The 27245-nt window shown below is 42.7% G+C and overlaps 1 protein-coding gene across 3 annotated transcripts in view; it reads left to right on the top strand.

Moving 5' to 3' along the window:
* The window catches only part of SOBP (sine oculis binding protein homolog), a 298320-nt gene that overhangs the window by 39300 nt on the left and 231775 nt on the right, over positions 1-27245 (top strand). For all 3 annotated transcript variants that reach the window (XM_077289616.1, XM_077289617.1, XM_077289615.1), the window contains one exon: positions 24374-24512. In XM_077289616.1, the coding sequence (XP_077145731.1) occupies positions 24374-24512 (139 nt within the window). The remainder of the gene's footprint in view (positions 1-24373; positions 24513-27245) is intronic.

Raw genomic sequence — 27245 nt, 5'->3', positions numbered from 1 at the left:
GCCGTAAAGCAGAGCACAGCGGTGACGTCACCGCTGTGCTCTACTTTACTGCCGGCACTGAGTGCAGGAAGCTCTGAGCAGCAGCGCGTAAACCTGTGGACGCCGGGGGACGTGACAGACATCAGAAGGTGAGTATGTAGTGTTTTTTACTTTTACAATGGTAACCAGGGTAAATATCGGGTTACTAAGCGCGGCCCTGCACTTAGTAACCCGATGTTTACCCTGGTTACCCGGGTGCTGCAGGGGGACTTCAGCATCATTGAAGACAGTTTCAACGATGCCGAAGTCGTTCCCCTGATCGTTGGTCGCTGGAGAGATCTGTCTGTGTGACAGCTCCCCAGCGACCTAAACAGCGACGCTGCAGCGATCGGCTCGTTGTCTATATCGCTGCAGCGTCGCTGAATGCGACGGTACCTTAAGGCTATGTTCACACTGGGCGGTTTTGCAGTTTTTTATGGTAATTTTCAGCTGCGTTTTACATTATCAGCTATGTCTATGAGATTTCAGAAATCTCATACACACATTGTTTTTTTCGTCATCAGTATTTTGTGCTTTGCTGTGTTTTTTGGACATAAAGCATGTCATTCTTTCAGTGTTTTTTCAGCGTTTTGAATTGACTAGAAAAAGCACATAAAAAATGGAACAAAACCACACCAAAAACTGCGCATAGAACGCAGCAAAACCTGAGTTTTTGCAGCAACTTCTTTTTTGCTGCCAAGCATTTAGGTTTTGCTGCAGAAAAAAACACAGCAAAAACGCCCAGTGAGAACTTAGCCTACTAGAAACACATCACCACTTCTGCATTTATCACTCACTCCTGGTTTTGGATTACAAATACTGATGTGAACTACTGACCAAATACTGAAGGTGTGATCGTGGCCTAGCAAGTCTATTCAGATAGGAAATAATACAGAAGCCGGTAATATGCAACGTTGTAAAAACAAAATATTTGGATGAAAACTCTAATTGCAGCCAAATTTGTCACTCAGTAATGGCTGTGACGCACAAGTGACCGATTACAAATTATTTTTTTTATTCTGCATGCATTATAGGACATAATAAAGTTTCTACTGCTTATGATGTGTAAAATAATGCACAAGTACTAGAATCCTAGTTCTAGCCAGATAAAAGTACTCATGGCTGAGCACCATTAACCCAACAGAGAGGAATATAATATATTCAATATATGCATTGTACTGCAGCCTTATTATAGGCTTGTAGGGCTGGGTACTTGGTGAATATTTTAGATTCTCTGCTGTTCTCATCAGATATAAATATGTATATGCACCTTGTTTAAATTCTACCCATGGTTTTCTTTGTATGTCCTTTCATCATCTATCTGTGCCTGTTATTACTTCTTCTCCTACTGTTCCCTGGGTCGACACATTCTATTTTTCCTTTTGGATTTTGTTTTAAAACAAATGTCCAGGCCACTGATAGGGCATTTATTTAGGGTCTCCCACAGGGTGAGAGTAACCATCATTTTAATTTTTATGAATCAACTACAACCCCTGGCAAAAATTATGGAATCACCGGCCTTGGAGGATGTTCATTCAGTTGTTTAATTTTGTAGAAAAAAAGCAGATCACAGACATGGCACAAAACTAAAGTAATTTCAAATGGCAACTTTCTGGCTTTAAGAAACACTAAAAGAAATCAAGAACAAAAAATGTGGTAGTCAGTAATGGTTACTTTTTATAACCAAGCATAGGGAAAAAATTATGGAATCACTCAATTCTGAGGAAAAAATTATGGAATCATGAAAAACAAACAGAAAAACACTCCAAAACATCACTAGTATTTTGTTGCACCACCTCTGGTTTTTATAACAGCTTGCAGTCTCTGAGGCATGGACTTAATGAGTGTCAAACAGTACTCTTCATCAATCTGGCTCCAACTTTCTCTGGTTGCTGTTGCCAGATCAGCTTTGCAGGTTGGAGCCTTGTCATGGACCATTTTCTTCAACTTCCACCAAAGATTTTCAATTGGATTGAGATCCGGACTATTTCCAGGCCATGACATTGACCTTATGTGTCTTTTTTCAAGCAATGTTTTCACGGTTTTTGCTCTATGGCAGGATGCATTATCATCTTGAAAAATGATTTCACCATCCCCAAACATCCTTTTCAATTGATGGGATAAAAAAGTGTCCAAAATATCAACATAAACTTGTGCATTTATTGAAGATGTAATGACAGCCATCTCCCCAGTGCCTTTACCTGACATGCAGCCCCATATCATCAATGATTGTGGAAATTTGCATGTTCTCTTCAGGCAGTCATCTTTATAAATCTCATTGGAAAGGCACCAAACAAAAGTTCCAGGATCATCACCTTGCCCAATGCAGATTCGTGATTCATCACTGAATAGGACTTTCATCCAGTCATCCACAGTCCACGATTGCTTTTCCTTAGCCCATTGTAACTTTGTTTTTTTCTGCTAAGGTGTTAATGATGGCTTTCGTTTAGCTTTTCTTTATGTAAATCCCATTTTCTTTAGGCAGTTTCTTACAATTCGGTCACAGACGTTGACTCCAGTTTCCACCCATTCGTTCCTCATTTGTTTTGTTGTGCATTTCCTGTTTTGGAGACATATTGCTTTAAGTTTCCGGTCTTGACGCTTTGATGTCTTCCTTGGTCTACCAGTATGTTTGCCTTTAACACCCTTCACATGTTGTTTGTATTTGGTGCAGATTTTAGACACAGCTGACTGTGAACAACCAACATCTTTTGCAACATTGCGTGATTTACCCTCTTTTAAGAGTTTCATTCTCCTCTCCTTTGTTTCAATTGGCATAGTAACTAACTGTCCCATGCCCATATACCCATCATATATATCCTCCATCCCATAGTCCCGTGCCCATATTCCCTTTATGACATCATCTTCGCCATGGCAACCATTATGACATCATCGTCACCATGGCAACCATTATGACATAATCATCACTATTGCAACCTATTATGACATCATTGTCGCCATGGCAACCATTATGACATAATTTTCGCCATGGCAACCTTTATGATATCGTCGCCATGGCAACCATTATGACATCATCGTCGATACACACACACACTCGTTTTTATATATATATATATATATATATATATATATATATATATATATATAGATAGTACACATGAGAATAAGCAACAATAAGCAACTTTGTATTATATCTTAGGCTACTTTCACACTAGCGTCGGACGACGCACGATGAATTGCGTCGTTGCGATGTACTGACGCTAGCAGTGAATGCACCGCACAACGGGGGCAGCGGATGCTATTTTTCAACGCATCCGCTGCCCCATTGTGAGGTGCGGGGAGGCGGGGGCGGAGTTCCGGCCGCGCATGCGTGGTCGGAAAAGACGGGAACGTCGCACCAAGAAACGTTACAAGCAATGTTTTTTGGTGGCGACGGTCCGACGCAACACGACGCAACCGTCGCACGACAGTTGCGATGTGTGGCAATGCGTCGCACTGCGTCGCTAATGCAAGTCAATGGAGAAAAAACGCATCCTGCAAGCACTTTTGCAGGATGCGTTTTTTCTACAAAACTGCGCATAGCGACGTGCAGTGCACGACGCTAGTGTGAAAGTAGCCTTATCAGAGAGATCTGCTTCTTTCCCTGCCATGCCTGATCAGTCATTATCCAAATTCTCGGCTCTAGGTAAAATCTGTATTCAGTGAGGACATTTCCCATTACTGATACAACTCTATGTAGACGGGAGGAGGGAGGAGCTAAAGGCAGAGCTCCGCCTCCTCCACATATAATGTTATCAGTAGCAGCCGCCATCTCCTCTCAGTAATGGAAAAGTGTTGTCACTGAATACAGATTTTACCTCAGAGCTGAGACTGTTGATAATGACTGATCAGTCCTGGCAGAGAAAGAAGCAGATCTCGCCGATAAGATATAATACAAAGTTGCTTATTTTCATGTGCACTATTGAGTTATGAAATACAAATTAAAATGAAGGTTAATCTTTAACAATTGTTGGGGCCCCTGTTCTAAACCACGTGACAGTGATGTGAGCAGGACAATGCTGGTAATGTGCCCACTCCATGTCTGTTATGGGTGTATGCACCCTGACAGGACACTGCTTCATTATTGCCACTTCAGGACAATGGTAGCCACAATAAGGGGGACATTTGTTGTGAAATATTTTGTCGCGGTTGCGATTGGTGAAAATAGTCACTGCAGTGAGCCTGATAATAACTAAATGTCATGGCTGAATCCTCTATTCTGACTAGGTATTATATCTAAAGTGACTCTTTGGCCAATGGGAAGTACAAAGGTAATGTGCACAATTACGTCACAGGACAGGGATAACATATACTGTGATGTCACAGTACAAGTATAATGCACATGATGGTGTCACGGTGTCACACCACAGGAACAAAGGTGCCGATTTACTTCTATGTCATGGGTAGGCATACTGCACACGTGATGTGACTGTAGAGGCATAATGCAGTAATGTCACAATGCAAGGTAATGAAAAAAGAAATGCTGGAAAGAAGACATAAAGCACAAAATAGGATTAAAAAATGAGAAAGAGCAGCATCTAATGCCCCCCTTTCATAATGATCACTAATTGTATCTTCTGTAAGAAGGGCCTCCATGTATAAAAGAGTTTCCCACTGCTGAACAGCCACTTATCACAGGGCACAGGGAAGTGAAAAAAAAAAAAAAATGGTATATTGATACTCAGCCAGTTAAGGACTCAAGGGCAAGCCAGTGGCTTTGATTCTGGGGTTAACTATTCAACTACATGTAATATTACTAGATCCTTGTTCACAAAATGATTCTGCATAATATAAAACTATGGTAGTTTATGAAATTAATGGTGAGATGCCACCCTTGTCCGTACATGTTGCATCATATGAGCATTGCAGCCAATCAGCAACCACCGATCAACTGTAGTGATTTTTCCATAGGCACAAAATGCGAACATTGTAGCATGATGTAGGGGCTGAGACGCTGATTCCAATGATGTATCACTTATTAGGCTGTGTGTTGTTGTGTCAATAAACAGTCTCTCTGTCATTGTACAGTGTACACAGAAAGCTGCCAATCAGTGGTGTGGGCGGGGTAATATAGGGCTCAACATTCAGAGAACTGCTACACCTACAGTAGAAAAAGTGAAAGTGTATCAAAATGACAGCATGCAGACCAGTAAGTGACACATCGCTGTTATCAGGGTCTCTGCCCCTACATCATGCTGCTCTCAGATTACATAGCAAACACCTTCTGACAGATTCACTTTAAGTACTGCATTCTGGGAGATACTGGATTTTATGCACATATGACCCAGTAATTCCAAGAGTGTCTACTACATTAGATGAAGACGTCCATATCAATCGATTGCCTGTCTCATAGCAGATACATTTCGTTACACAAGCAGCACAGTTGACAATGATGCAATTAGGGATATTAATTGGTACTGCCAAGTTTTTTTTTTACTGACAATTAGTAATAATGGTCTTAGCTCTTAATATGTAGCATATAACCTCTGGGTTATTTCTAGCACAGTAAAGATGTATACAAATGAAGCATGTAATTCCCTATTCGTATTTCTTAGTGACTTTACTAAAGCAACTGATTTAATTTGTCAGGCCGATTATACGGAAAATCTGGTATGAAACTTCTGCCGCCAGTCGGTTTCTCATGTGGAAAAACTAGTGTTTTACATGTGGATGGTTTTTATTTCTGTCTCAGCAACTGTGTCAATCTATATATTAAAATTACCAGATCAGTAAATTTAACAGAAAACGAACTTTATGTAATATATTCTTATAGGCATGTCAAATCTGATGGCCTATCCTACGTGAGTAATGAGGAATCCCGGCTGACCATCTAAGGTGGATGGGGTGTCACATACAGACGTCCTGGAAAGAATGATGGATTTCAACATGCCTTATCCTTTGTTACCACGTGAGATAGGGAGCTGCCCGCTTATGTAAGGAAAGGGTGCAAGGGAGAAAGATGAAGGTGGCATCAGAAAAACAGATCCCAGCATGTTATTGGCATCTTCCCCCCTTGTGTAGCATTTAGTGACACTGGGGGAATCAGGAACTTTTCTTCGTGATATCACCCCCCTTACCAATCAGTGAGTGTATGTGCCCTCCATAGGGCTATTTATTTCTGCGTACATTTCTATTCACCCCCTGCATGTAATCAGGATGTTTGACAGCTGTCTGCCTCAAATGCTTATTGGAATGATGAAGATTTTTGGTCCCTTTAGTTCTGCTGTAGAGGTGTACATAGAAATGATGGGGCCACATAGAAAAATTAGAATAAGCCCCACCCAATAATTAATTTCAGTTCTGAGACCAGGCATTTTTAGTCATAGTTCCAATTAAAACATTGTTTACACTATGTACTATATAGTTGTATGTATCAGCAACAGTGGGTTCATAAATATGGGTCAGCTTCCAAACCAGACTTTTATTTATACTGGAAAACTGGCATAAGTACACTGATACATTTTCCTAATGAGCTCCAATTTCCCTGGTTATATTCATACTAGCTATTGAACCCGTACTATGCCCAGGTGGCAAGCATTTTTATTGGTACATTTTTGTTCATACATTTTTATTGGTATATTTTTGTCTCTCTCTGTCCTCACCCTCTCTCTCCTCACCTTCTTTCTCTCTCCTCTCCCTCTTACCTCCCCCTCTCTCTCTCCTCACTCTCTCCTCACCCTCTTTCTCTCTTCTCTCCCTCTTACCTCACCCTCTCTCTCCTCACCTTCTTTCTCTCTCCTCTCCCCCTTACCTCACCCTCTCTCTCCTCACCCTCTCTCTCTCTTCACTCTCTCCTCACCCTCTTTCTCTCTTCTCTCCCTCTTACCTCACCCTCTCTATCCTCACCCTCTTTCTCTCTCCTCACCCAATTCAATTCAAATACGTTTTATTAGCAGTACCAAAATACAATTAGTGTTGCCAAAGCAAGAAGAAATAAGTGTGACTGGGGAGGGGATCAGGGTTATGGGGAAGGGACTTTGGGGGGCACAGTTTTGGCACGAATAGTCCATTCGGAGGTCTTATGTTCCTCTCAGCTTATAACATGTGGTGACATATTGGGCAGCCATCTCCACTGTTGATTCCTCTTCCCCCAGTAGGATGCAGAGTGTTCTCTCCTCGTCCGTGGATGGGAAGTCCGAGATGTGAGTCAATGTGATGTTTCTGAAAGTGTGAGGCCCTGACTACTGAGTATTTGTCACAGTGCAGCAGGATGTGCTCTTCCTCTTACAGGGCACCCTGCTGACAGTGCTGGAACCGTCTGTTCTCCTGTGGATTGTATGTCTGTCGGTGCCACCCTATTTCCACCTCTAGACTGTGGGCACTCAGTCTGTAGAGATTCAGGGTCTGCCTGTCTTTGGGGTGGTGTAACCTCTCCAGATATGGGGCTAAAGTGTAGTCCCTATGCAGTGATAGATAGATGGTGAGTTTCTGGGCATTTTCTAATTCACTTTTCCATCCCTTTCTCGTCTTGCAGTTCTCTGAGGTCCCATTTATTTGGGCTTTTGTCAGGGTGTGTTGCTGGCTTTGGCTGGACTGGCTGCCAGGCTTCCTGGCTTGCTCTAGGCATCGGCTCAGAAGGACTTAATGATGGTAGGAGCTAGGGTTGCTGCTCTGTATGTGCACCTGTTGTGATAGTGCCCTCTCGTGTATATATTAGTGACCCATATGGGGAGTCGGCCCAGCTCTGCCCGACAGGCTATATTTGAGGGCCTGCGATGGACCTGGAGGAGATATTTGCAGAACTCCAGGTGGAAAACTTCGGTAAGGCTGAGATCCTATTTTATCTGGTCTGGGTAAGTTGCTTTGCCCCATACCTCGCAGCCGTGCAGCAGTATAGGAGTGATGACACTGTTGAATATCTTAAGCCAGACTTTCACTGGTGGTTTGAGGTGGTACAGTTGTCTTCTGATGGCATAGCAGGTTCTGCGCACTTTTGTTTTCAGGGCCTCTGCTGCTTGCTTGTGGCTCCCTGTTTGGCTTAGCTCCAGATCGAGGTACGTATAGCTTATGGTCTTCTCCAGCGTGGAGCCATTTATTGTGAGGGAGGGAGTGGGGCTTTTTCTTGGTTGCTTTTCTGAAACACCATGCCTTTGGTCTTCTTTTGGTTGATGGGCAGCACCTATGTGGTGCTGAATGTTTCCAGCACTGCCAGGCTATCTTGGAGACCTCTCTCGGTTGGGGAAAGTAGCAGGAGGTTATCTGCATACAGCAAGAACTTCACCTCTTGGTCCTGCAGACTGAGCCATGGGGCAGAGGAGGATTCCAGAGCTACAGCCAGTCCATTTATGTAGATGTTGAATAGGGTTGGGCTCAGGCTGCATCCCTGTCTGACCAACAGCTCTGCTTGAAGAAACCCGTCCTTTTCCCGTTCACCTTCACGCTGCAGTGGTTTTCAGTGTATGAGCTGGTGATGACACCATAGGTTCTGCCGCCTATTCCGCTCTCCAGTTGCTTCAGTTACAGGCCAGGGTGCCACACTGATTAAAGGCCTTCTCGAAGTGCACAAAACATGCAAATATTTTACCTTGTTTTTTGCTGTAAATGTGGGTCTTGATGAGGCTGTGCAGGGTGTAGATGTGATTTGTGGTGCGATAGTTCAGCATTTACCCAGCTTGGCTTCTGCTGATGATGTCATGTTGGGTGAGGAAGGTGGTGATCCCTTTCCCAAAATGCTGATGACACAGATCCCTCTGTAGTTATTTGGATTGTATGGGTCCATAATCTTGTAGGAACCGTGATTGCAGCTTTGGGGGAAGTAGCCGGCACTCAGGACGTGGGGTGAATAGTTTTGCCAGTGCTGCATGTATGTCTGGTGAACTGCATTTCATCATCTCTTGCAAGATGCCGTCACTGCCCCCAGTCTTCTTGCATTTCATCCGTTTCATTCTGTCCTTTATTTCCATCACATTGATTGGTGTGTCCGGAAGATTTTGGAAGTCCTTGATTGTCTCTTCCATGCTCCTCAGTTTTGTGGTTAGATGTTCCTGTTCTGGGGTTAGGTCTTCTTCTGGTATGTTCCTGTAGAGGCCCTCGAAGTAGCTGTGCCAGATGTTGCCGTTCTGTATGTGGAGGGTGCTCTGCTTGGGCTTCGTGACGATATGACTCCAGGTCTCCTAGAATGAGTTGTCCTAGAGGAACTCTTCAAGCTGCTGTAGTTTGTGGGAGATGTGCCTCTGTTTTTGTTTCTATGAGGATGCGCTTGTATTGCTTCTGTAGGATGCCATGGGCCGTTCTTAGGTCTCTGTTGTTGGGGTTTCTGTGTTTTTTATTTGAGGCTACACTTAGGGAGTTGCATATTGCCTTGCATTCTTTGTTGTACCATTTTTGGCACTGTTTATTTATAGGTCTCTTGGGGTTAGTTCTTCTTAGGCTAGCTAGTTCTGACATGGTATATAGGATGTTATTAAAGTTTTTCCCTGCCAGGTTGTCCCCTAGATAGTTTGGTGTATAGGGACTTGGGTTAAAGTTTACAAGTAATTCTTGAATCTCACTTCTGTTGGTCATGTTGGTGTATTCATTAGCTGTTTGGACTACTTGAAGGACGGTAGCTTGTCCGTGGATCTCATGTACAGCAGTGTTTGGTTGTGGTCTGACAAGTGGGTTTTGGGGGTGACTATGAACACATTTATGTTTGCTAGGTCTATGTCTGTTATGGCATCATCTACCACACTTCTGCCCATGTGGGAGTTTAATTTAGATCTCCCTAATGAGTCCCCCCTGCAGTGTCCATTGAGTATATAGAGCCCAAGGCATTGGCACAGGTTCAGCAGTGTTCTGCCGCTTTTGTTCATGATTCTGTCATTTCTGTTTCTTGCTGTCTGTATTGAGTCGTTGTAAAAGGACTCATCTCCCACTATGTATGTGTTTCCATCAGGTAACACATACTGTAGTCCTTCTCTGTACCTGTCCTGGTGTTGAGGTCTCCACAGATGACAACCCTGCCCTTGCACTAGAATTGAGCTGTCTCCCTCTGTAGGACCTCGAAGATGTATGAGGAATGTGGATTCTGATGGAGGAATGTAAGCTGAACAGAGGTAGATGTCCTGTTGAGAGGTGAAAATGGAGCTGCTTATGCTCATCCAGATGTGGCAGTCTCCTCTTTTTATTGGCTTGATATGTTCTTTGATCTCCCCTTGTACCATATTAGTGTTCCCCTTGAGCACCGGCCTTGTTTGGTGTTCTTGTTTTTCTGGGCAAAGACAGATAATTCCCTGTATCCCTAGATGCAAGAGATTCCTCCACTTCTCAAGCCCATGTCTCCAAAAGGATCTGAATGTCAATTTTTTTTAGCCTTTGTTTGAAGTCTGGGCCATATGTCCTGGACCCAAAAGCTGAAACATTCAGTCCTTGAATGTAATATTTTGTCGTTATACCTTATAATAAAGATAGATTTTCATAGGACATAATCGGTTCTAGTGGTGGATTTTGGTTGCATATTTTACGGGTGTCCCATGAGTTTGCTGCACAATGTGTTGAGCAGCGTCCTTATTTCTGCCATGTTGCTGCCCTCTGTTGCTTTATGTTGCCATTGTGGGGCATGTGGGCACCTGTACTTCTGCCCTCTTTGTGGGCTCTCTCTGGGAATCACTGTGGGTTGCCATCTGTTTGGAAGGCGTCTTGCTTGTGGTCTCGGAGGTCTGTTTAGAACCATGTCCTTTAGCTCTTTTGCTAGATGGCTGACTCCTTGTTTATTGAGATGTTTGTCACCATATAGATGATGGAGCGTTATTTCTTGATGTCTTGCCAGCTGTATGTTTGGTGTTGAGGTAATGCTGGTGGCCAGCTCTGTGTTGATTTGCTGGGTTACCTGATGGCATATATCTTTCCTTGGAAGCAGGGCCGACAGGATTATTTTGGTTCTGGGGATTTTTTGCTGGGTTGAAATTGCAAGTTTTGACAGGTCTTGTGTGACTGCCTCTTGGTGGATATGGTATGAGTCAGTGTGTAGTGTGAGGTGTGTGGGCTCTGTGAAGTATGGGTTATTGATCACCTCCTCTGCTTGTGGGATCGCTGAGCACTGAGCAGGGAATTTTTTAAGACCCGTGCCCCCGGGAACAGTTTCTTATTGTCCAGATATTTCCTGTTTGAGTCTATTAATAGAATGATGTCAGGGCCTGGTGTTTTATTTGGGTCATTTGTTGTCTGTGTGCCGTTGGGTCCTTGGCTATCTTTTGCCTTGGGTTGCTATGATGATGGGGCTGTTGTTTCATTGCTAGGGTTGAGGGTGGAGTTTTTCTTTGTGGTGTTGGGTTAACGGGTGTTGGTTACCCTGGTTTGCTCTGCAGATGGGGCTGTGTTTTTATTCCTGGGTTTGTGTGTAGAGTCCATCTGGCTGACCCTGTCACAGGTCTGTGATGTGTCAGGCATTGAGGTAGTTGGTGCAGTCATGAGGGGGGCGGTTTTGGGGGGGGGGGGGTGATTGTATTTTGCTGTGCTCTCTTGGGTTCTTGTTGTAGATTTGATGATTTTAGCTGTGTTATTTCTTCATTGAGGTGTGAATTTTCTTTCTGCAGCCTTTGGAGTGACCATTGCATTTCACACAGGTCTGTTTTCACCCTTGATATTTCATCTCTCAATTGGTCATTTGCATTTTTCGCACCTTTGCTTCTTTGAAATTCCTCCTTGAATTGGATAAACTCCCTTTCTACTTGGGACAGGCAGTCTCTGAGTGTATCCGTGTGGGTTGTGATGTAAACAGGGCCAGGGAACAGCTGGGGTTCCCGATCCCCCCGGTACCACCCAGTGTCCATGGGTCCTCCTGCTTCCCCCGACGGCCGCCAGCATATCCTTCCGGTAAGAAAATGGCGGGCGCATGCGCAGTGCACCCACCGATATCTGCAGGATGGCACTTGGCAACAATAGGAGAATTTTCCTATTGGTTCAATTTGATCACTGTGATAGACCCTATCACAGTTATCAAAATAAAAAAAATAGTAAATCAAACCCCCCTTTAATCACCCCCTTAGTTAGGGAAAAATAATAATAAAAAAATGTATTTGTTTCCATTTTCCCATTAGGGTTAGAGTTGGGCTAAAGTGAGTTGGGCTAAAGTTAGGGTTGGGGCTAAAGTTAGGGCTAAAGTTAGGGTTAGGATTGGGGCTAAAGTTAGAGTTAGGGTTGGGGCTAAAGTTAGGGTTAGGGTTGGGGCTAAAGATAGGGTTAGGGTTGGGGCTAGAGTTGGGGTTAGGGTTTGGATACGGTTACAGTTGGGGTTAGGGTTGGGATTAGGGTTAGGGGTGTGTTAGGGTTAGGTTTGTGGGTAGGGTTATGGTTAGGGGTGTGTTGGGGTTAGGGGTGTGGTTAGGGTTGGGATTAAGGTTAGAGGTGTCTTGGGGTTAGGGTTGGAGTTAGAATTGGGGTGTTTCCACTGTTTAGGCACATCAGGGGCTCTCCAAATGCGACATGGCGTCCAATCTCAATTCCAGCCAATTTTGCGTCAAATGGTGCTCCTTCCCTTCCGAGCTCTGCTTTGCGCTCAAACAGTGGTTTACCCCACATGTGGGGTATCAGCGTACTCAGGACAAATTGGACATCAACTTTTAGGGTCCAATTTCTCCTGTTACCCTTGTGAAAATAAAAAATTGGGAGCTAAAATATAATTTTTGTGGAAAAAAATGATTTTTTATTTTCACGGCTCTGCGTTATAAACTTTAGTGAAACACTTGGGGGTTCAAAGTTCTCACAACACATCTAGATAAATTACTTGGGGGTCTAGTTTCCAAAATGGGGAGGGGGTTTCTACTGTTTAGGCACATCAGGGGCTGTGTAAATGCAACATGACTCCCACAGACCATTCCATCAAAGTCTGCATTCCAAAACGTCACTACTTCCCTTCCGAGCCACGACGTGTGCCCAAACAGTAGTTTTCTCCCACATATGGGGTGCCAGCGTACTCAGGGCAAATTGGATAACAACTCTGGGGGTCCAATTTCTCTTGTTACCCTTGGGAAAATAAAAAAATTGAGGCTAAAAAATAATTTTTATGGAAAAAAAAATGATTTTTGTTTTCACGGCTCTGCGTTATAAACTTTAGTGAAACACTTGGGTGTTCAAAGTTCTGACAACACATCTAAATAAGTTCCTTGGGGGGTCTAGTTTCCAAAATGGGGTCACTTGTGGGGGGCGTCTACTGTTTAGGCACAACAGGTGCTCTGCAAACGCAACATGACGCCTGCAGACCATTCCATCAAAGTCTGTATTCCAAAACGGAGCTCCTTCCCTTCCGAGTTCTGCCATGCGCTCAAACAGTGGTCCCCCCCCCCATAAGGGGTATCAGCGTACTCAGGACAAATTGCACAACAACTCTAATTTCTCCAGATACCCTTGGGAAGATAACAAATTGCTAAAGATCAAATGGCTAAAGATCATTTTTGTGGATAAAATATGGATTTTTTATTTTCATGGCTCTACGTTATAAACTTCTGTGAAGCACTTTGGGGTACAAAGTGCTCACCACACATCTAGATAAGTTCCTTGGGGGGCTAATTTCCAAAATGGTGTCACTTGTGGGGGATTTCCACTGTTTAGGCACATCAGGGGCTCTCTGTTCAGTTTCTCTTTTTCCATCTTTGAAAATAGTGAACACTGATTGTGAATTAAAATGTTTGTGAAAAAAAGTTAAATGTTCATTTTTTCCTTCCACATTGCTTCAGTTACTGTGAAGCACGTAAAGGGTTAATAAACTTCTTGAATGTGGTTTTGAACACCTTGAGGGGTGCAGTTTTTAGAATGGTGTCACACTTGGTTATTTTCTATCATATAGACCCCTCAAAGTGACTTCAAATGTGATGTGGTCCCTAAAAAAAATGGTGTTGTAAAAATGAGAAATCGCTTGTCAACTTTTAACCCTTATAACTTCATAACAAAAAAAAATTGTTTCCAAATTGTGCTGATGTAAAGTAGACATGTGGGAAATGTTATTTATTAACTATTTGATGTGACACATCTCTCTGATTTAAGGGCATAAAAATTAGAAGTCTGAAAATTGTGAAATTTTAATTTTTTTTGCCATATTTCCATTTTTTCAATAATAATGATAAAAATAAACGCAAGTCATATCGAACAAATTTTAACACTAACATGAAGTACAATATGTTACGAAGAAACAAACTCAGAGTCAGTTAAATCCGTTAAAGCGTTCCAGAGTTATAACCTCATAAAGTGACAGTGGTCAGAATTGTAGAAATTGGCCTTGTCATTAAGCTGGAAATTGGCTCTGTCACTAAGGGGTTAATGTACCGGAATTCCTGTTGAAATTCCCCTATTTTGAGTTGTGTTCCTTGTACAATGATAGTTCCATTGTTATAAATATTTATAGAGAGATTAAAAGTCTCAGGGCCCTACTCATCCTGTACTCTACATTGTTTGTAATGTTTGCTGAGAGTCTGGACCCAGTTTTTGTGGTGCCCCGACTAGAATAACACTTTTGTTTATTCCCCTGTTCGTTAAGGCTACTTTCACACTAGCGTTGTGCACTGCACGTCGCTCTGCGTCGTTTTGTAGAAAAAACGCATCCTGCAAAAGTGCTTGCAGGATGCGTTTTTTCTCCATAGACTAGCATTAGCGACGCAGTGCGACGCATTGCCACACGTCGCAACCGTCATGCTACGGTTGCGTCGTGTTGCGTCGGTCCGTCGCCACCAAAAAACGTTGCATGTAATGTTTTTTGGTGCGTCGTGTCCGCCATTTCCGACCGCGCATGTGTGGCCGGAACTCCGCCCCCGCCTCCCCGCACCTCACAATGGGGCAGCGGATGCGTTGAAAAACTGTATCCGCTGCCCGCGTTGTGCGGCGCTTTCACTGCTTGCGTCGGTACGTCGCAACGGCGCAATTCGTCGTGCGTCGTACGACACTAGTGTGAAAGTAGCCTAAGGTCTATCAAGAGGGTCTTAGGATTTTTTTTGATGGTGTACATTTTAATGGCTTTTATTCCTTCCATGGATCTGTCATTCTCAGGGAAGGTTATCACTAATGTGTTGGGTCCACTGCTGGCTCCACCTGCTGTCTCCAGGTTACCAACCTTGCCTGCAGTGCTCCCTGTGTAGTTTCATTTTGAAATTCTTTCTTTTATATTTTCTAATGCGTAATATATGGTAAGGTCTTATCTTAGCAATATATTGGAATAGAGCTTTTACCTTGGGGGTGCACTGTGCTTTATTAGGCTACTTTCTCACATCAGGTTTTTGCCGTCATGCTGGTGCAGCGCCCCAGAGTCCTGGTCGTTGCAGTACTATGGCTCAGCCACTAAGGGGAGCTATGGTATGTTTGATGGCACTGAAGGAGTTCATCTGACCAGGTATCACAGACACCAATACATTTCACAGTCGGGCCTCCAGGGGGAGCTAAGGGTTCTATTCATTAGGCCACTCCTCACATACTGGTAAAACTGGGGGTCAGGCAGGAAGTTAGAGAGAAAGCTGACTGGATATGAACCAGGCAACACCTTGTGGCAGAGGGTGTTGCAGGAGAGGATTCGGTAGGGTCTCTGTCAGGTTTGGGACCCTGATGGAGACCTGGCTACAGGAAAGAAAGTAACGGGACCGTGCCTGCACAGAGAAGCGGCGGTGCCCTAAGGAAGGACTAGAAGAGAGATATATTGTGCTGAGTGAGAAACGAGATCGAAGCAATAGGAGAATACCAGTAGGGGTGATGCTGTGAGAAGAGGGCAACATCCTACTGAGGCGCATTACCGGTGGCCGGAACGCCGAGGGAGTATTTCAATAGACAGCTTCAAGCAATACTCTAAACAGCGGCAGGACAGTCAGTCACAGGCGGGCTGTCTCACCTTAATCACCTATGAAGTCTTGGGGGGCAACTTGTGGAGAGGGGCGTCTCTAGGGTCCCGGAAGAGCTCCGAGCCTACCCGTCAAACGGGTGCCGTTCTAACCGTAACAACAGGGAGGGACGGAGGATTAGCAGAAGATCAGTTAATCGAGTTGTTGTGAGGGAACTTAAGAAACAGACACAACAGTTGTGGGGTACTTTCCGTAAGCATAGCAGGGAAGGACTGCAACACATAGCGCTAAGAAGGAAGGCACTGATCTCCACCTGCGAAGAGAACTCTGGAAGTGCCATTGGACCGGCCGGACTTGCGTAGCCTGGTGAACCATATTCTGGACTGAGGACTCAGAGATCTCCAGTAAAGAGGTAAAGAGACTGCAACCTGGTGTCCTCGTTGTTTACCGCGACCTGCACCCCACAACTGCACCGCTACACCGTCACTCATTCTAGCGGACGTCCCCCACTGACAGACAGGGCCACGGACCGGGTCTAGCCACCGTGACAACCCCAGGACTGAGACCCAGAGGCCCGGTGCCGGGTACCCCTAGGCCCTGCGGCGGTGTGGGGGCGCTCCACTGGATCCATCGACTTTTGAAAAATACGGATCCATTGTAAATTGTGAAAAACTGAGAGAGAGAGACTCCAGAATGGAAAATGCAGCTACGGGGCATGCTCAGTGTAAAAAAAATGGAATCGGTAGCCGGATTCACTCATTTCACCTAACGTTTCATCCGTTTATGGCTGGAACCGTTGCCGTACGTTTTTTCACTGGACAGAAAAAACTTTCCTCTGGTTGTTTTCTCCGGCCGCCGGAAAAGTTATTTTCTATGGATCTGGCAAAAAACAGATGAAGCGTTAAGCCATCCGTCACAATCTGGCGCTAATACAACACTATGAGAAAAAAACGGATCCGGCGGAAAAAAAACAGATCCATTTTTTTTCAAAATTCGCCTGACGGCAACAACCTGATGTGTGAAAGTAGCCTTAGGGTTTGGTGGTTGTCTGTTTGCTGGTTTTCCACTGAGCGATCTTGTCTTGCTTCTGTATCTTTGTGTCTTGATATTTCTTGTGACTTTTCTTGTCATGGCTTAAAATACTTAAAATCTTTGTCCGGTGTGCTTATGTTCTTATGTCTGTAGATTTCCGGGATATGTCCTTCAATCTGCTCATTATAAAGTATAAACTTGGGTTTGATCAGGAGCTCATCTTCCAGTGACCAGCTCTTCTCGTGTCCTGTGTTCCTCTCTTTCTCTCTCTTTTTACCCTCTCTCCCTCCCTCTTTACACTCTCTCCCTCTTTACCCTCTCTCCCTCTCTCTCTCTTTACCCTCTCTCCCTTTCTCTCTCTTTACCCTCTCTCCCTTTCTCTTTCTTTACCCTCTCTCTCCTCACCCTCGCTTTCCTCACCTCCTCCATCTCCCTCTCCTCTTTCTTCACCCTCTCTTTTTGTTCTCACCCTCTCTCTCCACATTCTATCCTCACCCTTTTTCTGACTCCTCACCCCCTTCCTCTTTCTCCTCACCCTCTCACTCCCCCTCTCTCCTCCCCCTCTCCCCTCACCCTCTATCTCTCCTCACCCTCTCACTCTCCCTCTCTCTCTCTCTTATCACCCTCTCTCATTCCTTACCCTCTCTCCCCTTACTCTCTCGCTCCCTACCCTCTCTCTCCTCACTGCCTGTGAAGATGCTCCAACCGATATCCTTGAAACAATGTCAACACTGTGCGGCTTTCGCTGAATCTTGCGCATGCATCGGAGGCTTTGGACAAAAGGACTCATCTCTGGTTATAGTATAGGTTGTAAAAGATAATACACTGGCTACCTCCAGCCACCACTAGGGGGAGCTCAGTGCATATGGATTTACACAGCTGTCAAAGAACTCAACATGAAATGTAAAAATCTGTGTGCACTGTGCTCCCCCTAGTGGCAACTGCAGGAAAAAAGCTATGACTGGGATGAGGAGCAGGAGAAGCAATTCAATGATGGCCCCCTCTTACTTACTTACTCTTACTATGGGCCCCACAACAGTCCTGTGATATGCCTCTATGGAAGATACTGCACTAAATATGTGTATGTACGCGCATGTATAGCATGTAAAAACTCTGCACATCCCGATCTTTTAGTTTTGGCAGACTTTGTGTATATCAGGCTTTGCTTGTTTAAGATTTTTGGCTTCAAATTATAATTCTTAAACTTTTTTTTACAAAACGGTACAGTTTGAAGCAAGATTGTAGCTGGTTTGTATTTCCGTAATGTGCCTTGTGTCTACATTTAGAAGATATATGGTTATAAAATATCTTTTTATTTTAGAATTCTTGCTTTATTTGTGTGCGTGAAAATTATCAAAAGGGTTATGTCATTTTACGACAATACGTTACCTTTAAATGATCACTTTTTTTTTACCACTTGTTTAACCATTCACTCAAAGCACAAGTATTATATTATATGGAGTTTTTCTTATTGTTATTGGGGTTATTTCTCTAGTACAACTATTATTTCTGTCCAGTGAAGAGAAAAGGCAGCACTCACAGTACCGGTCATTTGTTCTTTATTCAAGACCCATGAAAGCGCTTGCAGCGTGAAATGTCCATAGTCCTCCACTGTTCCCACCTCTTCTCCCCTGGCCTGGCGCCACGTCATACTACTCTCTCTATCCACTGGCAAATATTATGTATATAAACTCTTGAGCAGATATCATAGTGGGGATTTTCCACACTCAGGTACACAGGAAAAATCTTAGAATAAAGAGACAACTTCAGTAATTTGGAAACGATACAAAAAAAGCAAAATGAGAATATAGTCTAATAATATTGAAGTAGTCATTCTTATTATCTAGAAGTTGCTACTACAGTGGCTGAGAATGCGTAAAAAAAGAAACCTATGGGAAAAATATTGGACAGTCTGAGAGACTGTAATTCACCCTCGTACGCATTGATTTGTCCATCCCAACACAGTCGTTGGATTGTGCCGACTTTATTGTGGTGTAATTTGATGCTTTTCCTTAATGAACAACATGTTTAAAACTACGTATGCCTATTTATTTGGAATAATCTCCATTTTCCAAAGCTAAAATTACATTATTGCTTGAAATGTTCTTCTAAGAGTGTTAACATGATATCTAGACAGCACGTAAGATACATAAACTACAAGAAAAGAAGTATAGAAGCACTTGTCACTATAGAGAAAAAGTTTATTCATAGGCAAAACACCAGAATGATCACTTTTAAAAATAGTAACCACCACTGAAAAACAGAAAAAAATGAGAAAATCTCAATAAGGAAAACAAATTATAGTTACAAACTATTAATTAAGTTTTGGCTCCTGTTTTTACGTCTGATTTACTAATATATGCCTATTACTGGTTGTTCATATTTTTACTCTTCTTTTTTGAAAGAGGAAATGAAAGCTGAATTAGGCTTTTCAGTCAACACGTATTGATCAGATTCTATTAAATACACATGGGGCTGGATAAGTTGAGCTCGCGTAATGGTTTGTAAAACAGTAAATGTTTTCGTTCAATGAAAGGTTTTATTATGGAAAACAGGATCGAGCTGAGAAAGACATGTTTGATATCTAGAAATGTGGGTGATTGACAATGAAAGATGTATGTTTTTGACATTGCTTGTGATATACCCACTATAGAAGAACTTTTTTCCTTGAGTGCTCAGTGAGTATATTTATATATCTATGGGGATGACCAGTTTTCAGAGACATTTTTGTTTTTATAGGACATTTTTGTGTTTTGAGAAATCAATACAAGTGCCATCTAAGATTCTCCTGAGACTGGTGGAAGTGTGTACATTATTGACACCGGTACATGACCTTGCTAGACATCTTTGAATGAATGACTATCTTCACAATATGAATCTTTTCTAGTCCATAAGAAATAAAGAAATGCATGCTGTGGAGGCTGAATTGTGTAATGATAGTTTGATTGATACTGTACCTCAATTATTTTTCAGTAAAATGTTGTAATAAAGTATAAATTCATATTGAAAAATGTATTGCAAATAGAAGTAGTTATTTATTTTAAAATCTAGTGCAGAGGAAAAAAAGCAATTTGTTCTGTAGAAGATAATCAGATGAATTTTTACCACATAATTAGAGCTATATATACACTGCTCAAAAAAATAAAGGGAACACTAAAATCCCACATCCTAGATATCACTGAATGAAATATTCTAGTTGTAAATCTTTATTCATTACATAGTGGAATGTGTTGAGAAAAATAAAACCTAAAAATGATCAACGTAAATCGCAACTAATACTCACGGAGGTCTGGAGTTGGAATGATGCTCAAAATCAAAGTGGAAAATGAAGTTACAGGCTGATCCAACTTCAGTGGAAATGCCTCAAGACAAGGAAATTATGCTCAGTAGTGTGTGTGGCCTCCACGTGCCTGTATGACCTCCCTACAACCCCTGGGCATGCTCCTGATGAGGCGGCGGATGGTCTCCTGAGGGATTTCCTCCCAGACCTGGACTAAAGCATCCGGCAACTCCTGGACAGTCTGTGGTGCAATGGGACGTTGGTGGATAGTGCAAGACATGATGTCCCAGATGTGTTCAATCGGATTCAGGTCTGGGGAACAGGCGGGCCAGTCCATAGCTTCAATGCCCTCATCTTGCAGGAACTGCTGACACATTCCAGCCACATGAGGTCTGGCATTGTCCTGCATTAGGAGGAACCCAGGGCCAACCGCACGAGCATATGGTCTCACAAGGAGTCTGAGGATCTCATCTCGGTACCTAATGGCAGTCAGGCTACCTCTGGCGAGCACATGGAGAGCTGTGCGGCCCTCCAAAGAAATGCCACCCCACACCATTACTGACCAACTGCCAAACCGGTCATGCTGAAGGATGTTGCAGGCAGCAGATCGCTCTCCACGGCGTCTCCAGACTCTTGTCACATCTATCACATGTACTCAGTGTGAACCTGCTTTCCTCTGTGAAGAGCACAGGGCAACAGTGGTGAATTTGCCAATCCTGGTGTTCTGTGGGAAATGCCAAGCGTCCTGCACGGTGTTGGGCTGTGAGCACAACCCCCATCTGTGGACGTCGGGCACTCAGACTATCCTCATGGAGTCAGTTTCTAACCGTTTGTGCAGACAGATGCACATTTGTGGCCTGCTGGAGGTCATTTTGCAGGGCTCTGGCAGTGCTCCCCCTGTTCCTCCATGAACAAAGGCTGAGGTGGCTGTCCTGCTGCTGGGTTGTTGCGCTCGTAAGGCCCCCTCCATGTCTTCTGGTGTACTGACCTGTCTCCTGGTAGCGCCTTCAGCCTCTGGACACTACTCTGAAAGACACAGCAAACTTTCTTGCCACAGCTCGCATTGATGTGCCATCCTGGATGTGCTGCACTACCTGAGCCACTTGTGTGGGTTGTAGAGTCCGTCTCATGCTACCATGAGTGTGAAAGCACAACCAACATTCAAAAGTGACCAAAACATCAGCCAGAAAGCATTGGTACTGGGATGTGGTCTGTGGTCCCCACCTGCAGAACCACTCCTTTATTGAGTGTGTCTTGCCAATTGCCAATAATTTCCATCTGTTGTCTATTCCATTTGCACAACAGCATATGAAATTGATTGTCAAACAGTGTTGCTTCCTAAGTGGACAGTTTGATTTCACAGACGTTTGATTTAGTTGGAGTTATATTCTGTTGTTTAAGTGTTCCTTTTATTTTGTTGAGCAGTGTACTGTATATAAAAATATAAATCTATATTTCTGTCTGTAAAACTAAGTTCCTTGTGCATATACTTAATATGCTAATTCTAAATCCCTGTTCCTTCTGGAAATTAATTTATTTATTTTACTCACTTATATAGCGCCTTTAATTCCACAGCACTTTACAAACATTAGTGACACTGCCCCCATTGGGGCTCATGATCTAGAATGACTATCAGTATGTCTTTGGAGTGGATTTCTTGTTATCCAAAACTCATTCAGCCTATCTAACAATCCAGAAATATATGGATGTGAGATTCATAAATTGAAGGAGGAAAGGTAAAAATCAGATCACCCACCAGTATGAAAGCAGCCCAGGTTTTGACCAGGGGTGCCCAAACTTTTACATGCCACTTAGCGCACTTAGAGGAAAGATGCACCAAAATATGTGATATGACACTTGGGAGATTTTTCGCCTCTTTAGCAGCCAAGGAGATTACACCTTTTTCTGCAAGATAGCCTCCGAAAGGTGCCAAATAGAGAATAAGAGATGGATATTGTGATACACCACAAAACCAAATTACTTATTTTTCTGTTGTTTGCCTTGTCAAGGAATACAATATAGGAAAAATGGAATGTCCCTCTGTTGGAGAGATCAGTCAACAATCTTATCGATCGATCATTTCCAATAACTAGCAGATAATATGGCTGGGGCTACATGGCGACTCAAACTCATGGTGTCACTTCCTATGGTGACTGCGACACAGAGGCGCACATTTTTCCAAGTGTATTGGATTTTCTATCAATAGTTGCAAGTCATAGTCAATTCACTTGCCATAGACTTCAATGCAAATCTATAAGGATTGTGACTTGTGTGCAACTTATCTGTGATTTGGCTTTTTTTACAGCAAAATCTCAGCTCTGAAATAGTCACTCAGCAGCAAGTTTCACACAAGTTGAACAGATGTTTTTGGTCACAGGACTTGTCTGAGGATTACTGTCATACGACACATGTCGCCGTATAGCCTCAGCCTCACTATAAGGGCTCATTTCCACTTGCGAGGAAAACGGACGAGTGCAATCTGATGAAAAATCGGATTGCACTCGGACCAATGTTATTCAATAGGTGTCTTTTCATTTACGATTTTTTTCTCAGCCGAAATCGGACTGAGAAAAAAATCGCAGCATGCTGCGTATTGCTGCGATTCTCGGACGAGACTCGCCAATGCAAGTCAATGGGTTCGAGAAAAAAATCGCGCAGCACTCGCACCATGCAAGTTCTGTCCGATTTTTATGCACCGGTGTCCTTTGAAAAGCCGGTAATTTAGCGCGGTGTACAGTAAAATCACACTGACAGGTTAGAATAGAATAGATATATACACATAGAATGTGTATATATACATATATATATATGTCAGTGAGACACCTATATATGTATATTTATATTTAATGCAGCGCTAGATAGCATAAAAGCCGCTAATTCAATTGCCGGCTTTTGCTCTCTCCTTCACAAACCCGACAGGATATGAGACATGGTTTACATACAGTAAACCATCTCATATCCCTTCTTTTATTACATATTCCTCTTTACTAATGTAAGAAGTGTCTGTGTGTCAAATTTGGGGGCTCTAGCTATTAAATTAAAGGGTTAAATCGCGGGAAAAAATTTGCCTGGGCACCCGCGCAATTTTCTCCGCCAGAGTGGTAAAGCCAGTGACTGAGGGCAGATATTAATAGCCTAGAGAGGGTCCATGGTTATTGGCCCCCCCAGCTACAAACATCTGCCCCCAGCCACCCCAGAAAAGGCACATCGGGAAGATGCGCCTATTCTGGCACTTGGCCACTCTCTTCCCACTCCCGTGTAGCGGTGGGATATGGGGTAATGAAGGGTTAATGTCACCTTGATATTGTAAGGTGACATTAAGCCACATTAATAATGGAGAGGCGTCAATTATGATACCTATCCATTATTAATCCAATAGTACGAAATGGTTAATAAAACACACACACATTATTACAAAGTACTTTAATGAAATAAAGACACAGGGTGTTGTAATATTTTATTATTCTCTTAATCCAGCTGAAGACCCTCGTTCTGTAAAAAAGTAAAAATAAAAAATCAACAATATCCCATACCTTTCGATGATCAGTCACGTCCCACGATGTAAATCCATCTGAAGGGGTTAAATCATTTTACAGCCAGGAGCTGTGCTAATGCAGTGCTCATGGCTGTAAAACCCCGGGGAATGAATGGAGTGCAGGGGAATGTCCTGTAGTTACCTTGAGTCGTGGTGATGCGCCCCCTGCTGGATGTCCTCATATGAACTCGAGTGTTTGACACTGAAATACTGCAGCGTTTCAGAGAACATACTTTAAAAGCTGTCATGGAGACTAGTCGGACAGGTGGGTTCCCAACAATTTCTCCCCACTTGCTGCCCTGGCGTATCAGGTCTGTCCTTGCACACATGTATTGAGAGACCTGTCACTTCAGGGCAGCGGGCAGGGAGAAGCCACAGGGTAGCAGCTTTAACATGTATTTTTCTCTGAAATGCTTAAGCAGTCAAACATACATGGTTGAAATCGTACCGCCCATGTCTGACACATTCTCTCTCTCTCTCATTATCCTGGCATTTGTCACACATTAATAATAATGGTTATCCTAATTGACCTAAAACGGGAAAGGTTTATTCTGATTTCATGTCAGATATTGAGAAAAACAAGCATATGTGTCTTTTTATATAGTGTATGTAAACTTCGGGTTTCAACTGTATGTATTGTTACCATGTGCTTTGAGTCACAGGAAGAATACTTAAAATTTTTATATATATTTGACTCTTTGTCCTGATGACTTAATATTGTGGCAAATTTTTGTTCTTACGAATAACTATAATATTTTTTCTCTTTTATTTTAGAATTTTGCTGAGAATACCATGAATGAACTACTTGGCTGGTATGGTTATGACAAGGTGGAGTTGAAAGACGGGGAGGATATTGAAATCAAGAACTACCATACAGATGGGGTGGGACGGCAACATATTTCTGTTCTGAAAGGTAAAATAACTTTTATAAATTTGGGGCATGAAGACAATGAAGTCAAAGAGACAAAAGCAAGCATGTTAACCCTTTAACAACCGGCGATACACATTAAAACAGCAGCCTCTAAGGGGCCTTATTCCCTCATCGCCGTTTTAAAACAGCAATCGGGAATACGGATATAGCGCGACAGTCTGAAGATTTTCCGGTCCCCGATCATGTGACAACGGCGAGCACATAAAAAGAAAAAGCGTGCCCGCTACTTAAATCATTTATTTCTCTTCTGAGATGATATACATGTCAGTGGAGAGAAAAAATATGTCACCAAGCCCCCCACCCCGGTACCAGCGCCATTCCCCGGTACTTCCTGCTCCATCCCCCAGCGCTCTGTGTCCTCTTCCTGAAATAAAATGATCGGCACCTGGCAACAGCAGGGATTTTTTCTATTGGTTCCTATCACAGTAAATAAAAGCCAATAATTAGTATGTCATCCCTCTGTGCCATCCCCTTAGTTAGATTACTTTTTTTTTTAGAATTTCTTTTTCATTCTTTGCCATTAGGGTCAGGGTTGGAGTTGGAATTAGGGTTGAGGGTTCAGGTTGAGGGTTGGGTTTTGACGATATGACGATTAGTGTTGAGCGCAAGTGTTCGCTTCCCTTTCTTTTTTGCATCATTTCCTGCTGTCCATTTAATAGAAATGGCATTTTTGCTTTATCAAATTGGAATGACTGGTAAATGGGAATTGCTAAATAGAGTAATATTTGGATTTTATTTCCATTACATCAAGCCTAACAATGTTTTTATGTCTAACGTATAACAATTATCACATTGGTTTTACATTGTGGTAGTATGCCCAGACATGGAGGTCTTGAAGTGGAGATCCACTTGAGATCCATATTAGATAGCTTACGTTTGTCCAACAGGTATGACTGCTTGGCTGAGTGTTCTTGTGTTCCCTATCAAAGAGCCTCAATGGCAGCTAAGGATCAGCCATTGAAATTTCAAAGACCAGATGCTTCTGTCTCCCAAAATCCTCTTACAGCAGAGAGGTTGGAGGTCCCCATACACATTAGATGGCTAACCGGTCAGCAACTTGTATCTAATGTGTATGGGTGCTTTACATGTAAATGGCTCTTGCTTTGGTGGCCATGGCCTGCTATTCATTTGAATGGTTGTCATGTAGTGCTTTATCTTCTCAAAGTTGCAGCAGAAAATGTTTGACGGGCCTCAGCTTTGCTAAACGCTGGAGTCCTCAGGGGCTAAATCAGCTACTATCAACTAATCAGCTGATCTTTTTATTTTTTCTACTCAGTTTTTACATCTATTTGGCTTTTTTTTTTGCCTTGCTAGCTGTAGGTCAATAGGAAAATGTTAAATGCATTACATACAGTGAACCTTTCTGTAGCATATTTAATACTTTTGTGCCTTTTTGATTGCTTGGCATTTGTTTAATGAACATGCTTTCAATATGTCAGTTTTGTTCATGCATTTTCCTATAGATTTCTCTGCAAGATAATTAAACATTTTAAAAATGCTTATGTGTAAAAAAGAGTCTCAAATAAAGGTGGCTAGTATGTTTTTAATTTGCTTGTCACATTTTACAATTTCAATTAACTTGAGGTGTTGATGTTTTCTGGCCTCAAAGTGGCCCACACATAAAGGGTGTTTGGTGTAAAAGCAGATTGTCAATCCAAAACCTGTCACTGCTTTTTGGAATAGAAATTGTGATTGGTGATCGCATTGAGTTGAGCTGATCCTGGTTTTCAGATGAATGGCGAATCCAGGATATGATTGAGTTTTTCCCTCTGCAAAAAAAAAAAAAATACAAATTATTTATTCAGACTGATTTTCTTCCATTGCATTATTTGGGAGTGTAAACTGTCCAATAAGTCGCCTTGCTTACTAAAATCTGGGCATCAAATAAAAAAAAATATGTTAATTGGCAAGATTCAGGAGAAGTTCAAGTTTCCTCTTACTTGTATGTTGATAGAATATTTCGGAGGCAAAAATAGCTCAGTCATGAAGCTTGGGATATGTGTTAGGCACTGCCAGTATAAATAAGAACTGATATACCAGTGTAGATTGTGATCATTTGTCTTTTGCCAGGACAACCAAATAAAAAATGTAAAGACACCATCAGAAATTAAGCTGAAGAAAGGGCCAATTACACCGTACTGACATTGGCAAAATGTAATAATCTAATGGAAAATATAAAAGGGGCTGTTTAGGCGATTAGTAAAAATGTCAATTTTTTCTTGCTGACAGTAATAGGAGTAGCAGAGAAGACTTAGGCCATGTTCACACGCAGGGGTGGATTAAGGGTAGCCAGGGCCCCGGACTGTTCAGACACTGTGGGCCCCCCGGTCATGCGACGGGGTCATGCAACGGGGTCATCATTTACCTGAACCAGATTATTCCAGAAAAATAGTTGCTGTGTGAAACTATAACCTGTCTAACATCCAGTGATCTAGTAAATTTACCCTTCAGTTAGGAAGAAAAAATAAAACACAATACTATCACCATAAGTGCCAGTATTCACAGGAGATCTGTACTTAGTATGCAGTGTCTGTGTGGAAGTAATACAGTGATCACCGGTGACATTATACACAGGACCTCTGTATATAGTACACAGTGTATAGTGTCAGTGTATAGGTAACACTGACTCACCAGTGACGTCTCTAGGTGAAGTCCTTCATCTTTCATCCAGCACAGACCGCCATAACTTCATCCAGCCAGGACTTGTCTCTGCAG

The sequence above is a fragment of the Ranitomeya variabilis genome, chromosome 2 (assembly GCF_051348905.1).
Source record: "Ranitomeya variabilis isolate aRanVar5 chromosome 2, aRanVar5.hap1, whole genome shotgun sequence".
NCBI classification, from domain to species: domain Eukaryota; kingdom Metazoa; phylum Chordata; class Amphibia; order Anura; family Dendrobatidae; genus Ranitomeya; species Ranitomeya variabilis.
The sequence above is the reverse complement of the archived record's forward strand: the minus strand, read 5'-3'. Positions and strand labels throughout refer to the sequence as shown.